Source organism: Mercenaria mercenaria, chromosome 6 (assembly GCF_021730395.1).
Source record: "Mercenaria mercenaria strain notata chromosome 6, MADL_Memer_1, whole genome shotgun sequence".
NCBI lineage: Eukaryota > Metazoa > Mollusca > Bivalvia > Venerida > Veneridae > Mercenaria > Mercenaria mercenaria.
Window position 1 is genome coordinate 80,413,958 of NC_069366.1, and position 17,439 is coordinate 80,431,396.

General features: G+C 36.1%; 1 protein-coding gene across 12 annotated transcripts in view; it reads right to left on the reverse strand.

The window, feature by feature from the left end:
• The window catches only part of LOC123549917 (inositol 1,4,5-trisphosphate receptor type 3-like), a 277,938-nt gene that overhangs the window by 92,241 nt on the left and 168,258 nt on the right, over positions 1–17,439 (reverse strand). For all 12 annotated transcript variants that reach the window (XM_053546447.1, XM_053546443.1, XM_053546446.1 and 9 more), the window contains exon 2: positions 209–318. In XM_053546447.1, coding sequence (XP_053402422.1) covers positions 209–291 — 83 coding nt within the window. In that variant the 5' untranslated portion in view covers positions 292–318. The remainder of the gene's footprint in view (positions 1–208; positions 319–17,439) is intronic.

Genomic DNA, 17,439 nt, shown 5'->3' on the forward strand with positions numbered 1-17,439 from the left:
AAAAGGTCTATGAACAAAAATAAAGCAAAAACAATACATGTATGCTCAGAATGTGAAAACAAGCTTTGTATGTAAACATATTATCTCAAAAATGCTTGTTTAAAAAAATGAAGTAGTGTCTTAATGTATTTTGCCAACCAGTTCACCTGAAAATAAATATAATTTGTGACGTCATAGTTGTTACTATTTTAGTACATAGTATGCTTACCTTGACTGCTCGCTGTAAACGTATCCTTCGGTTTCCTCACAGTACAAACATATATAATCCCCTATACATAGATACTCTCCCATCACAGGGTCCTGACCGAACTCATTAAGCTGAAAGTATAAAGAAAATCTTATTGAATAATCAAATTAAATGTCCGAGAATCGGAAGGCTTTTTTGATCCCAGGTCATTATGTTGTATCATGGTAGGTTTCATGATGTTTGATCAAGCGTAACCTACAATATTAAATACAAACAATCTTGATAGTTTCCTTTCTTCTGTCATATGCAAGGTATTCTGACTTCGAAAACGAGAACGCAGAGTGGTACATGTTACATTATTTTAATGAAAAAATATTTTAAAAATGACCGTTTTAGGAGCTTTTATCTGGAAACAAGTTGTTTTATCTCTTTGTGTGTGCGTGCGTGTGTGTGTGTGTGTGTGTGGCCAAGAAATCGAACTGTTTACCTCATTATATATGTGGCATGGAGCTTGTTATTAACTTTAATGTCAGGCAAAATCATTTAAAACGTTAATAAGCCAATGACACTATTTCTTGATGTCCATGTCTATTATTACTTTTAAGAATTAAAGGCCACATGTCATACACACTAAATCCGTAACAAAGCATAACTGTTTCTCCTTAAAAGATTCTACTGTTTTCTTTCATGTACTCGTCCTCTAAGCACTGTATGCATGCACGAACTACTCCTGCAGGTATCTATTGTGTACAGAGCTATTGTGATATTCAAACCAGACAAAGTACCACTTGAATGCAGTGCATCCTGATACAAAACATGGGATAACAACATATCACACTTAACGAGAATACTGACAGATAAATATCACAGCCAACTCTAGGAGTATTTACATACTTTACCATTGTTTACTGTCTTTTCTGCACTATACATGCAGACTGATCAGAAGTGAAAATCGGCAATTTTGTTAATATGAGAGTCTTCCGATTTTAATATAAAACATGTAATAAAGTTTAACTCCGTAGTAAGCATGCAGACAATTCAGTATTGAAAGTGATTGTGCGAATCGAAAAAAGAATAACAAGTCTTCATTTTTTTGCGAAACACGTTAAAACAGATTTAGCAGAAAGCAAATGCATCACACGGAGAAGAAAATTCTCTTGGGACGTAATCAATGAGACCGAATTACCCACTGGTATGTTGTGCTCTTTTTTTTGCAGGAACATAACATTCTTTTTCATGTTTCGGCTTTGCAGGGTCTATTTGTTGTATGTAGGCGTAACGACACAGTTTTTGTTTGATACAATATGTTATTCGTGTTATAGAGAATTTGTGCTTCCTCTAACAGTTGGCAAACAAGATGTTCCATTGTGAATAATAAACAACTTTTCACCGTTTAATCTTCATACGAAGCTTTGACAAATTTACTTACGTCTTTTGCAACAAATAACCATTTTCCTCTTATAAACTGAATACACTTGAAAAATATCTGAGTCGCTGCTTGTTAAGGGTGGGTAGCAGTTGTATTTTCTTTATAAAAACGTATAAAAATGTGTCTTTGTCATGTCAATTCGTTGGTGACTTAATGTTTATTTCAATAAATTGTTACTGTATTTACACGAAAATATGCAAAATAGTAAAGAAGCAGCCGAATTATGACATTCAATAACACGTTGTGGATTTTTCCAGATATTTTTTTCCATATAAAACTATGATGTATGTGTGTTGTAAGGAGACCTGCTGACCTTTTCTATCTTTAACAAGGGAAGTGGCTGATAATGTTGGTTGAATTTATCTCTAGTATAATATTGCATCTGGCAGTCGTAATTGCTAAAATATTTTCATTGTTGTTTGGACTTTGTCAAAAATGTTAACTAAGCACTGTCCATATTTGGTGGAATCTATTCTTAGGTTTGTATCCAAGGGTATTTTTTCAAGTTTTCATTGGTTGCTTATTACGCAAATATATATTTTGGAAAACAATAGCCATCGCGCATGTACTAAAAAATCGCCCAAACGGACATTAAGAATTTATACACTGAAAGCGAAAGACATACTTTTTAGTCTGTTAGAATAGATTTGTTTTTCTGAGTTTACGAGGGAAATACGTGGCATTGTTCAGTAAGTTTGAATTTTGTTTAGCTTTTTATTTCTAATAATTTTAGAGTGATTTTTTTGCATAGTTTAGTAAAGAAATACGGTAATGAGCAAACAACATTTTCACTTATTGTTTTTGACAAGTTCACGAAGTCCTTTGTTAGAATTTAGAACTGATTTTCATTTTTTCACATTGTTTCTTAAACTTTTCACCTTTCATTATATTAAACATGTTCATTTGTATTTGTTAATTCTGTACTTAGTCTATTACTTATTATATGTTATTGTTAATTTTAGATAACCGTTGTTGATGTACGATATTGTTTGTGGTACTAATAAAAGACTTAACGAGTATATTGAATAGTCCAATTGTAAACCCTGGAACTCAGATATATCAGGCTCGTTCCAGTGTAAATGGTGCGAGGTCGTGACATTCGTACAGTTATTGAACAGTCATTTTTGGATTAAGTTAAATTCGTAAGTGGGCTGTTAGTATCATCATGTCAGTAGCTGAGTCTACAAGTGTAAGTGACAAAAGAGCATTGATTAAGTCATGTGCTTCGAAATTCGCGAAGGCAATGAAAGCCTTGGAATTAGCTTTGATTGGCACAGATGATGGAAAAATATCACAACTGAGAAGAGAAGTTCTTGACAGTTGGAATGTTTATGAAAAGGAACTTTGTGATATTGATGTGTTCGATCAGGAACAACAAACACAGTTCCAACGATCATGCCGACAGAGCCGACAAGAGCTGGATTTAATACTGGAGCAAGTTAGCCAGCGAATTGGAGCGATCGACGAAACGCTATCGTTGACGCGCGCACAAAGTCGCCATAGTGCTGCGTCATCCGAACGCAAACGACAGCGGGCAGAGCTGAAATTAGCGCATATACGCAGACGACAAGATTTAGAAAGACGGCAACAAGATCTTGAATTTCAGCAAGCAGAAATAAGGCGTGAAATGGAGAAAATCGCGGTTGAGAACGATCTGGCTAGGATCGAAATTGAAGACGACAGCGGAAGTTCGAGCAGTAATAGTGTTGCGTCGAACAATGTAATTCTGCCTGAAATGAGGCAAAGTGCTAGAGAAAAGACAGAGGCGTACGTGCGAAGTCTTCCCGACGTAACCCCTACTCTTGGTCAGCCGGAATTAAACGTAGTTGCAGCATCCAATCCCAAACCCAATGACAATGATCTTTTCAATGGATTTATGGCTATGACATCTAGTGTACAGGAAAGTTTGAACTTACCAAAACCAGAGTTACTGACATTTAGTGGAAATCCAGCGGATTATTGCAAGTTTATCAAAAACTTTGAAACAAACATTGAAATGAGAGTGAAGGACAATAGATTAAGACTTAGTTACTTAGTGCAATTTTGTAATGGTGATGCTCGTCGTAGCATCGAAGATTGTGTTGTTTTGCCATCAGATGAGGGGTATGTAAGAGCGAAACAAATCCTCCAAGGCAGGTATGGTAAGCCTCACTTAGTTGCTAGGTCCCATGTTGAACGACTGATTGATGGTAGCCCTGTTAAACCTAATGACGTACAAGGCCTCATGAATTTGTCGCTCGACATGGAAAAATGTCAAATAACACTTTCGCAAATCGGGTTTGTTTCTGATATCAATAATACTGAAAATCTCAAGAAAATAGTTAGGCGACTACCCATGCATATTCGGTCAAAATGGGCCGAACGCGCTAGTAAGCTGATCGAGCAGGGATCCGAACCGAATTTCAATGACCTGCTCACCTTTGTCCACGAGCGAGCTATAGTAGCAAACACAATGTATGGTCAAGACTTAGCCAGTGCGTCAAAAGGCATGTATACGGCAAAGGTTAAATCTGCACCTAAAGGCACTTCTCCTCGAGATAAATATGTCACGCTATCTACTTCTACTTCTGGTAATTATTCGGGCAATGAGACACCTCTGTATCGCCAGAGAAGTTTATCTTGCGTTTACTGTAAAGAGGCTCATAAACTGATGCACTGCGAAAAATTTAGATTAATTGAATTAGGAGAAAAATTAAAGGTTATCAGAAAGCACAAGATGTGCGAAAATTGTCTGAATTTTAAACACCTGGCTAAATTTTGTCGCAAAGGTAGTTGTTGCGAGATTAATGGGTGTAATGAAAAGCATCATACGATGCTTCATAGTACATTGAATCATGACGAAAGTCAGACATCGGGGAACAGTAACTGTTGTGCTACGAATGATGCACGGAAGAATAAGGTAAGTCTGCGTATTGTGCCAGTTATTATCGAAAATGGGCCTGTGCATGTAAAAACATACGCCTTATTGGATGAAGGTAGCGATGTTACATTGTGTACGGAAGGGTTAATTAAGAAATTGGGAGCTACAGGTACACCACGAGAGTTTAGCATCACAACCGTTAATAAGTCTTACGAACGTAGGAATGGGGTTGAACTGAGTTTTAAGGTAAGTTCTATTGATAGAAGCGAGACGGTGACCTTGAATAAGGTGTGGTCAGTTGATCGCCTACCTATTTCACTTAGATCACTCCCTGATTGTTCGCAGGTTGGAAAATGGAAGCATTTAGCAGATATAAGCTTGCCACGGATTAAACAAGGTCAGGTAGAGTTATTGATTGGTAGCGACACCCCAGAGGCGTTCTGGGTAGAGGAAGAAAGGAGAGGAAATAGAGGTGAGCCGTACGCTATACGGTCGATTCTAGGTTGGAGTATACTTGGACCGACAGGTAAGACTGTTTTGTCTACAGATATGAATGTAAACTTCCAACAGACTTCTAGTGTGCAAGAGGAGATTGATAGGTTATGGAAAACCGACTTTCCGGAATGCAGATTAGACAACAGCACAGGTATGTCGTCTGAAGATCGACGTGCACTATCAATCATGGAAAGAACAATAGAGAAAGATGGCGCACATTACAAGATCGGACTACCATGGCGCGATGAAAACGTGAATTTACCAAATAACAGAGGGTTGGCAACTACCAGACTTGCGTATTTGAAACGCAAACTTCAAGGTAATGAGGATTTATATACAATGTACCGAAGAACGATGAATGATTATATTACAAATGGGTATGCTACTCCTGTTACAGACGCAGACGTAATGGAAACTGGTAAGGTTTGGTATCTTCCGCACCATCCAGTTATCAACCCAAAGAAGCCAGGAAAGGTAAGAATAGTATTTGATTGTGCAGCTAAGTATAGAGGTACGTCGTTGAATGATAACATTTTGCAGGGTCCAGATTTTATGAATAGCATTGTAGGAGTGCTGATACGATTCCGAGAGGAACCTGTCGCTCTTGTAGCGGATATTGAGGCAATGTTTCACCAGGTAAAGGTACAAGACAGTGATAGGAACTCACTTCGATTTCTTTGGTGGCCTGATGGTGATCTAGAAAAAGAGCCATGTGAATACTGTATGACTGTCCATTTATTTGGAGCAACGTCGTCGCCTAGTTGTGCAGCATACAGTCTTAGACGTACAGCAAGTGATAACGCTAAGGAGTTTAGTGATGATACAGTGAAAACGATAGAACGCAACTTTTACGTCGATGACCTTTTGAAGTCAGTGACAGATGCAAAGGTAGGTATAAAACTTTCTTCTGAACTCCGAGATATCTTATCTAGAGGAGGGTTTAGGTTAACAAAGTGGTTATCTAATAATAAAGAAATCATGGATTCGATTCCAGACATGGAGAGGGCAGGCTCGACAACGAAGATCGACCTTGAAACTACCCCACGAGTTGAACGTGCTCTTGGACTGCAGTGGCACATAGATAAAGATGAGTTTGCATTTGATGTAAGTCTTCAACAAAAGAGTCATACGAGACGTGGTATATTATCTGTTGCAAGTTCGTTGTATGACCCCCTCGGTTTTGTTGCACCGGTGACTCTTATTCCAAAGTTGGTCTTACAGAATGCTTGCAGACAACAATTACAGTGGGATGAAAGGGTATCTGAAGCCGACGCCGAAAAGTGGTCTCAGTGGTTAATGAATCTTCCAGAATTGTCGAAGGTAAGTATTGACAGGTGTTTGAAGCCAGGCAAGTTAGACAAATCTTCCAAGATAGAGTTACACATGTTCAGTGATGCATCTGAACAGGCGTACGGATCAGCGGTGTATGTGAAGATTTACGACGCCGAAGGAAACAGTAAGTGTAGTCTCGTTATGGGAAAATCCCGGTTGGCGCCGATCAAATCTATTTCAATACCTAGGCTGGAGCTATCTGCGGCAGTGCTTGCTGTGAAGTTGTATCGGTTAGTAAAACAGGAGTTAGATTTGAATATAGATAAAAAATACTTCTGGACAGATTCTATGATCGTTCTGGGGTACATCCAGAATGAGAAAAGACGATTCAAGACTTTCGTTGCCAATAGACTGGCAATTATTCATGATGTAACAACGCCGCAGGACTGGAGGTACGTACCTACAAAGGAAAATCCTGCTGACTTGGCGTCAAGGGGCGTGCACCCTCATGAAACGGATAAGCTTTCAACGTGGCTTAGAGGTCCAAACTTTCTGCAGTGCGATAGTTCACACTGGCCAGCCACCCCAGGCCTTGTGACGATAGATGTTAATGATACAGAATTAAAGGCAGAAGTTAGTACGCACGTGACACAAGGTAAGTGTGATAAGGGAATAAGTGATCTTTTGGCAAAGTATTCCGACTGGTATAAACTACAACGAGCTGTAGCTTACATTCTTAGGTTCAAACAGTACTTCTTTCAAAGGAACTCGAGATCAAAAGAAAGTACTGGAACTTCAGTAAAACGCGGGAGTTTGACTGTATGTGAGATTAGAGAAGCGACCAAAGCTATTCTCATGTTTGTACAAGGGAATGCGTTTGATATTGAAATAAACAGTGTCATGAAAACAGGTCGTGTTCCAAAAGTAAGTTCTCTTACCAAATTAAGCCCCGTTTACATAGGAAGTCTCCTGAGAGTCGGCGGACGACTTGATAATTCCAACTTACACAGTGATGTGAAGCACCCGATTATTTTGCCAAACAATCACCATGTGACGAGGATTCTGATTAGGAAATATCATGAAATCAATGCGCACATGGGCGCTCACCACATTCTGTCATTGGTTAGACAGAAATACTGGATTGTCCACGGACTTAAAACTGTGAAGTCGGAACTGAGCAAATGTATTGAATGCAAGCGAAGACTACAACGTCCTCAAACGCAACAGATGGGACAACTTCCAGCCGAGAGACTCACGCCAGACAAAGCACCGTTTACGTACGTTGGCGTTGATTATTTCGGTCCGATGTATGTGAAATCTGGTAGGAGGCATCTGAAAAGGTATGGCTGTTTTTTACTTGCTTGACTACCAGGGCGGTACATATAGAAATAGCCCACAGTCTTGACACGGATTCGTTTATATGTGCCTTACAGCGGTTTGTAAGCCGTCGAGGACGCCCCGTAAAGATCTTCAGTGATAACGGAACAAATATCAGAGCAGGAGAAAGGGAGTTACGAGAATCAGTTCAGCAATGGAACCAAAGTCGCTTGTCTAAATATTTCCTTCAAGAGACGATTGACTGGCACTTTAATCCCCCTTATGCAAGTCACATGGGTGGTGTCTGGGAAAGGTTGGTAAGATCAGTCAAAAATGCGGTAAAATCGGTTATTCGTGAACAGCTTCTGGGTGAGGAAGCTTTAATGACACTGATGACGGAAGTCGAAAAAATACTGAATGATCGACCAATAACTCAGGTAAGTGATGACTCACGTGACCCACTGCCGTTATCTCCAAACAAACTTCTTATTCTGCGCTCGAACTCGTGCATACTACCTGCTTTGTTTGAGAAGGACGATAGCTATTGCAAGCGTTGGTGGAGACAAGTTCAGTATCTTGCAAACATATTTTGGAGAAGATGGACGAAAGAATACATACCCTGTTTGCAGGTAAGACAAAAATGGCACAATGTACAGAGAAATTTGACGGTAAATGACCTTGTGCTTGTCTGTGACGAACCGTCTACACGCGGTCGCTGGCCTCTGGGACGTGTGCTTGAGGTTAGTAAAGGGAGAGACGGACTTGTGCGGTCATGTAGGGTTAGGGTAAATGGTTCAGAGAAAGTAAGACCGATTTCAAGTTTGTGTATTCTCGAGCAACGTGTTTTATAAACATACGCGTTATGGTAGATAGTGTTTGTTTACGAACAAATACTGTAAGTCGTTATAATTCGCGTGTAAATATTTTTGAAATCGATTTTTTGTTAAAATACAATATAGACTATGTAGATCGTATATATTCACTACATTAATGAAATATTACATTGAATAAGTATATTTTCTTAGTCTCCTAAAGAATTTTTTTAAATGAACTTCTATTGAAATTTGAAGGTTCATTGAGGGGCGGTGTAAGGAGACCTGCTGACCTTTTTTATCGTTAACAAGGGAAGTGGCTGATAATGTTGGTTGAATATATCTCTAGTATAGTATTGCATCTGGCAGTCGTAATTGCTAAAATATTTTCATTGTTGTTTGGACTTTGTCAAAAATGTTAACTAAGCACTGTCCATATTTGGTGGAATCTATTCTTAGGTTTGTATCCAAGGGTATTTTTTTCAAGTTTTCATTGGTTGCTTATTACGCAAATATATTATTTTGGAAAACAATAGCCATCGCGCATGTACTAAAAAATCGCCCAAACGGACATTAAGAATTTATACACTGAAAGCGAAAGACATACTTTTTAGTCTGTTAGAATAGATTTGTTTTTCTGAGTTTACGAGGGAAATACGTGGCATTGTTCAGTAAGTTTGAATTTTGTTTAGCTTTTTATTTCTAATAATTTTAGAGTGATTTTTTTGCATAGTTTAGTAAAGAAATACGGTAATGAGCAAACAACATTTTCACTTATTGTTTTTGACAAGTTCACGAAGTCCTTTGTTAGAATTTAGAACTGATTTTCATTTTTTCACATTGTTTCTTAAACTTTTCACCTTTCATTATATTAAACATGTTTATTTGTATTTGTTAATTCTGTACTATTACTTATTATATGTTATTGTTAATTTTAGATAACCGTTGTTGATGTACGATATTGTTTGTGGTACTAATAAAAGACTTAACGAGTATATTGAATAGTCCAATTGTAAACCCCTGGAACTCAGATATATCAGGCTCGTGCCAGTGTAAATGGAGCGAGGCCGTGACATTCTTACATGTGTAGACAGTTAGATAGATATATATATATATATATATATATATATATATATATATATATATATATATATATATAAGTGAGATATTAAAGAAAAAACATCAACGAAATGCCTTTCAAACACACTGGATCCCGGAAGGATACAAGAACATAAAGATAAAATTATAGAGTATGAGAAAAAAAATATATGTTCAAACAGTGTCAAAAGTTTAATTATAAACCCGAGCGCTTTCGGCTTTTTAAAAAAGCCTTTTTCAAGGGTAGCATAAATCAAAACAACACAGCAACGGCGTAAATACCGCCTGTATAGTTCGATATATAAATGCTCAATGTATGTTCGTGTATATTTTTTCTCATATTTTTTCTCATACTCTCTCTCTCTCTCTCTCTCTCTCTCTCTATATATATATATATATATCCGCGCAGTCTGGTCAGGATCCATGCTGTTCGCTTTTAAAGCCTATTGGTATTACAGATACTGTTAGCGAACAGCATGGATCCTGACCAGAGTGCGCGGATGCGCAGGCTGGTCTGGATCCATGCTGGTCGCACACCCACTATGTTGGTTTTCTCATGACACGGCTCATTTATTTTTATTATTTATCCCTAACCACAGAACGAACTGGAATGTCGTCTTTTCGTTATGATTATGTGAACGAATATGTTGTTAAACAAACTTAGCATGCATGAAGTACTTTGCCAGGTATTTATTTTGTTCCTATCTACTGCGCCAATCAAGCCAAACAAAGTATCACTTAATTGCAATTCATTCTGAAACAAAAACATTGACGAATATTGGAATAATAATATATCTGTGGCATGTTCTCTTACTTGATATTCATTGAGGCTAGGTAAAAGGGGATTTTCTTTCAGACTGTTATTGTGATAGTCAGTAAGGAAAGCATAGAAAATCATTATAAATAATTTTTTTAAGAATGTGAGGGACAAAAAGATACATTTATCACAGTGAGCACTAAGAAACGTGTCTGTGTGTAGTTACGCAATTAATGATGAAAATGATCTGACAACATCTGAAAATCACGTCTTCGAGGGTTTTTCCAGTTGTGTTTCTTTCTCTTATTGTGAAACAGGTAAAACGGTCTTATGAGACAGTAAATGCAGATATTCATTGAGAAAATGTTCTCTGAGGGCTTAATCAATAACAAATATAACTACAGACCGGATTACCATAGGTATGTTTCACTCTTTTTTTTTTTGCAAGGCTAATATTAGTGGGAACATTGAGTAGGTTTTGTGTGGTTTACTTCTTGTATGTAGGCCTTGACATCACGATATTATGGCCGATATATTAGTGTTGTCGGAGAGAAATACAACGTTTTCTCCTAATGCTCGGAATATGTGATGTTTCATTGCAAGTAAAGTAACTTAGAAAACGAATCTGCTTGAAAAGAAAATGAGACTTCTACATTTCTTTGATTATGTCAGAAAGCAAGCTGCATTCGCTGTCATAATGTATCAAAAATGCTGTTGTTGAAGACAATTTTTTTTTTATTTGGGTTTTACGGCGCACCAACACAATATAGGTTATATGGCGCCAAACAGGACTACAAATTTTGGTTTCATATCTCATTTACATCGAAATAAAAACATGAGGTATGGAATCAAAGTTTGCATACCTGCTGGAATCACAGAGTTACAGCAAAACCAAGTGTTAAGACCCTATTAGTTGCCTCTTACGATCATGCAAGGGTAAGACAGTGGTTCCAATTCTTTTCATACACAGATCGTCCCAGAACCACATGGGGCTTGAAGACAAAATGTTTTACGGAGAACATGCATTTGAGAGTATGCATTTTCCAATGCCATTTTCAGTGCGTTATGTCGTGTAAAACAAGAAACTGGTTGGTGTCATACTCGTATCCTTTCAATTGTTATGTCTATATTTGATTTTAAACTTTCACTATTTAAAGTCTCTCCTATGCAACCAATTAATCTAGACAAACAAAACAAAATGTTTAACGCATTTTAACTATCCTTAATACTAGGGAATTAAATAAGACTTTATTTAACAATTAAGTGGTTGGTACACAACAAAATTTCACTTGACAGAAATAAAACTATTTAGTTTACTACTGAGTGTTATTCGTGTAGCTTTAGTGCTAATGTGTTATTTGCAGTTTCACTCACTTGTGTGAGTAATTATTATGCAATAGAAGTGGAACCTGCTTGTGGCACATTAGCTTCATATTGACAGATGAAAAAAAAAACAGCCATCCATCCCATCTCTAATAAAATGGAGAAGTTACTATGAAAGCAAAGAATGCAATCAAGGAAAATAATAACAAAATCGTTTATTCGAGTCTGTTTGACAGGTAATGAAATATGCAAAATTCCTTAACTTACGACCCATAGCGGCTTTAGTGAAACTCTATTATTCACAAATACTGACTGGACTCTATGATCCCAAAAGATCAGAAAATATAATAAAACTGAGTGAACCTACGGAGATACTTTTACGGCCGCTACACAAGCGCAATTATTGTGCAGACTTACCAAATACGAAAATAACGTGTAGAACTATTTGAATTTGGACATATAGCAACAGAAACTCTTAAAGTTCCATAAGACTTTAATTTTTATGTTAAAATCAGATGAAACAGCTGTCCAAATAAATGCTATGCATGATTTTATGGTTAGAATAACGCTACTTTAATTACTGCGCATGAACTTAGTCCATTAGAATCATAAAAGGATGTAATAAAAACTATGAGTTCCATTAAACTTCATATTGTGTTAATTATTATTCGAACCTTTAACTATCACTTGAGAAAGCAATTATCGAAAAAACATGATGTAACAAAAAAATCAATATATTTTACATTCATACAAAGAGGTGGCAGCCACATTATAAACAAAGGTGTTATGAACCTTTAAAAACAAACAGTTGAAAATCGTATTGCTTTTACGAAAAAATTGTCAGTTGTGTTTAAATTGGTATAAGAAATTACTAACACATTTCTCTATATTCAGTAATGACAAAGACTTGACTTCGAGAAAGATTATGGCGTCTTCATTTTTTCTTTGCGAAACACATAAAATACAGACAGAAACCTGTTAAGGCACAATCTTGCAGATCTTCATTGAGAAAGGAATTCTTTGGGAATGTATTCGATAATAAATAGGACTACAGACTGAATTACCAACTGTTTTGCAGATTTTAAACAAGAAAAACGTTTTCCGTAGACGTTAATCAGTAGCACGTGCAACAACCGACTGAATTATAAATTAGCTCTCATCCTTTCGCAGGAGTATTATTCTACTCACTTTTTGCAGGTACATCTTACTGCACATTAATGTTGTTTTTCGGCTTAACTGGTGATAGAAATAGTTTAGCTCTCATAAAGAATCGTTTCTCTTAATGTTCAGTTATGAGGTTATTTTGTTGCAGGTTTTAGCAGTTATTATGCTGATAAAGAAATAATATGAGCCGCACCATAAGAAAATCAACATAGTGCATTTGCGACCAGCATGGTCAGGATCCATACTGTTCGCTTTCAAACCCTATTGCAATTAGAGAAACCGTTAGCGAACAGTATGGATCCTGACCAGACTGCGCGGATGCGCAGGCTGGTCTGGATCCATGCTGATCGCAAATGCACTATGTTGATTTTCTCATGGTGCGGCTCATATGTTAATAAAATAACATGTAGATGCAGATTTTCAAAATTAGTTATATATTAAATTATGAAAACGCGTAGTCAGCTGCCAAGTTAAAAAAAAAAACAATTCGATTCAATAGAATTTGCATAACTATCTATAAAGCAATTGGGATATATATCTCTTATTTTATATATCTAGAATGATGAAAGCAAGTAAATTTTACATGTAAACATGATGCAAAATTTGTTCAAAAGAAAACACTTTCATAAACGATTCTACAGAATTCTTAATGTTCGAAAAAATGTTTACTCAGATAGTCTATGTTTACGTTCCGCTAGACTTTGGAAGCAGAATTCAAACAAACAAACCTCGTTATCAGTGTTTGGTGATCGTGTATGCCAGGCCCGCATCCGCATATTTACAGAGTAGCCTCCAACTAGATTTTAGTCCTTCTATAACTTTTCCTTATTAAACACCACTTCTCAGTTCCAGTTAAGATAAAAAAAAATGTCTTTAGGTGACATGTGCTAAACGTTGTACCGCCAAATAACTTTCAACAACTTTAATATAAAATACATTACTAAGTACATTGGAAAGTCTACACGACCAGTTTAACTATTTTGTAAAAACATCACGTAAAACAACACGTTCTGTCATGTTTCATATAAAAATTGATATTCGTATGTAGGTTGTTACAATGTTAAGTTATAATGACATTAATGGATTACATCAGTAACAAATATTAATATGTTGACGAATCATTTAATCAAAAACACTATGACTAATGTTTTCTCAAACTATTTTATACACTTTTTTCCGAATTCAATATCCAAAAATTTACACTATTATTAATGTCTATTAATGCTATTTTTTCAATGTTTTTTAGACTTACAAATGTTATACTTTTATGGCAGTTGGTACACATTATTTCAGTTGTAAAGGGAAGCTCTTACATATTCCGAAATATTTATAAGTATTTGCACTTTGTCCAGTTTTTGTTCGGTCTATATACTTCATATTAACATAAGTACCGTTCAATCAATGTTTTGGAGAATTATTTATTTTCATTGTTATCACGAGCCAGAACTTTACACCGCGGATAAATTTTACATTATAATAAAATAAAAGAAACAAAAAAGAGGTTGCGTCATAAAACAAATCCATGCATGTCATCCATAACTTCAAATCTGGTCAGAATGAACGAAAAACGATGGCCTCTAAAATTGTAATTTTACAGTAATCTAATGTATCACAATGGTTAGAAGCACGTGCGGGTACCCAGCTGTTAGGATAAATAATAATAGCGCCAAAAAGATCTTTCATGACATTGTTAGGCATAATTATATTGAATTATCTCCATGATTATTGATGATTTTATCAAGAAATAATAGACATGGGTTTTTATCGCAGGACGATCAGGCAATGGTCGATTTTTGCACTTTTGCCTCCGGGTGACTTGACCTCGCAATTGAAGAAACTGGATGCTTCATGCTATTTCATTGTACCGAAGCACAGAGTAAAACAAAAAACATATTTATTTGAATTCTATGTGGCATAAAATAATCGTTGATATTTTTTTCATGAAATATCTTTAGTAACTGAAGTTTCTGTAGAAATGAAAAATAATTTTTTAAGGACGTATCTTGTAAGTCTACTGTACGACAGTTTCTTTTCGCATAAACATGCTATTGGCGGACAAGAAATAGAAAAGTATTTCTTCCCTAATAAATATTCCTGAAGAATCAAAAGCGTTTATGTGTACATTAAGAACTTCAAAGCATTCATGTATCTTAAAATGCACTGGCTGGCCATTTATTCGCAGCGTTGAAATCTTATTTCTTGATAACAGTTTTGGCTGACTGTTATCTCTAACAATAGCAGTATCGCAGACAAAAAACAAGATAAATGCGATCATAATTAAGTCCCTACAAAAGAACCACTTTATAAAGCTCCTTTCGTCTTATAGTATTTGTATACGCCGTCTGGTGATGAGATATGTAATCGCCGTTCATCTAGAAAATTATCTGTGTGTAGGGTAAATCTAGCTGGTAATGTTTAATAGCTGGGCAATTTTTATATCTCATACAAGTCTAAAGGTCCATACGATGCATAGATAAACAGTTTGTTCACATGCGTGCCGTTATGCTTCCTTCAGCATCTAATTTATCAATATTGTCTCAGTTTCGACAATCGAGTCATTTATCTGTGTTACAATCACTAGCAACGTCTCGATTTAAACTGAGGTCGGTAATGATTTTAGATTGGCAACATATCTGATGATACAACAATAATCAAATAATCAATTCCTATTTTATACATGTACTCAGAAATGAATACTAAAATAATACTTTCTTCACATATGTGCATAACTTGTGTTGTTGTTCGCAATGGTACGTTGATATTTTAAGAAGGTTATACATCCCAGAAGATGGTGCTTGTGTTGCAAATTTATGCCATATAATTTGTCAACAAGAAAAATGGTCTAACTGGATCTTTATAGGTGGGCCGGTGGTCTAGTGGTAACACGCTGGACTGTCAATCCAGAGGTCCGGGGTTAGAATCCCGGTCCAGGCACTGGAAATTTCTGAGATGCTCTTGAGTGTCTCCCGCCTAACTTAGAGGCCTGTACTGGTTCTTCCCAGGAAAGACGGCTTCGCGTGTATCGGTGCTATACACTGGGCACGTTAAAGAACCAGACTGCAAAGAGCTAGGCTAAGTTAGCCGGACAAGTCTGTAACTAAAAAAAGGATTTCTCTCTATCTGTTCTTGGAGCTTTATCTCACTCTGTCCCTCTGGTCAGATCGCTCTGTCTCTGTACTAGTAGAGGATGAATTTCGCGCCCTGTGTGGCTGCGTTTGCTATATGTAAAGCGCCTTTGAACATGTTTATCATGAAAAAGGCGCTATATAAATTCGGTTATAATGATAATAATGATAATAATAACTGCAATCATGAAATGATAGTAATATTAATGACAGAAGCAGCATTATTATGTTGTAGCAAACATTTAATTTGCTGAAGGCAGACTAATGGATTTGAAATGCATATTAAATATTATATGCACAAAAATGAAACTTTTGGACTCGTTCCACTGCCCCGTAGCTAAACAACAAAGCTTTACAGCTAAGAACATGAAATTAAGCAAGAAGAAATAACATTTTGTAATAGAATAAATTTGTTGTTATTGACACACTAAAGTATATAGTTAATTGAATTTATGGTGGTGATTATGTAACAAAGAAATAAGCCACCAACAAAATGTATTATGATTTTGGCACCCAAAGTTGTCTCAACAGACTAAGACTGTCTAATTACCAGTACAAAATGATGCAGTCGTTAAAAATATCTTTATTTTTATGGAGTTTACTGTTATACCATAATTCGTTCAGATCAGACGATGAAGTAAAGGATTTACATGTACGCAAAGTGTGACCTTATAATTTTGAGTTGATTCTTTTATGAACGCATATTTAACCTCACGTATCATGTCCTGATAATGCACAATTTAGATTGACATTCGTCCGAAATATAATCCTAAGCGGATTTAAATGTGGAATAAAATATTTTGCATTCATAAATTAATAGCTTCTATTAACGTATCCGGCTAACGGAACTAGCATATAAAACGTTTAAAACCTTTGGAATAATATGTTTTATCATAATTTGTTTAAGAATATTTGCTTTCTCTCTGAAGTTACAAGCTTTCGGGTGAACATAACAATTGGATAGAAAAATATGTAAAGTGTAACTATTTGTATCAAAAATGATATTTCTGTATTACTGAAATTGATAGTTTAGTCCTATGATGGAATCACAGCTATAAAGTCCGTCTTTTTTAGATCAAATTTGTACTGCGTGACTATTAAGCTCTAGATAATTATGTCTACATTTAACAGACTATGAGAGGGCTTTTACATGTAAACACTACATAGAATTTTCTGAACACTTCATCTTGTTTACTTTATAATCTGCAGTCATAGACGAATTAAATTACATTTTAAACGAAACATAGGCCTGTCATAAATGCGGAGGTGTCAAGTTATGAGCAAATGTCGGTTTATCATGTAGGTAAAAAATAATATGCCACAAACAGTGACTTTTTCGTTGAATAAAAACGCTGCTACATGACATTTAGCACTACGACGCAATAATTGTGACATGCAAACATGATTTTGTCGCGTTATAACATCTAAGCTTCAGTCTTCTTTGTTTTATAGCAAAATAATAAAGCCTCATTTATATTCATATGCAATACACCATAAGAACACTCACTACCGCTTGTCGCCAATAGCTACCCATAATTCATATAGACACCCTATTCATTTTCATGTTAAAATAATATATACCGAACAATTTTCCAATATG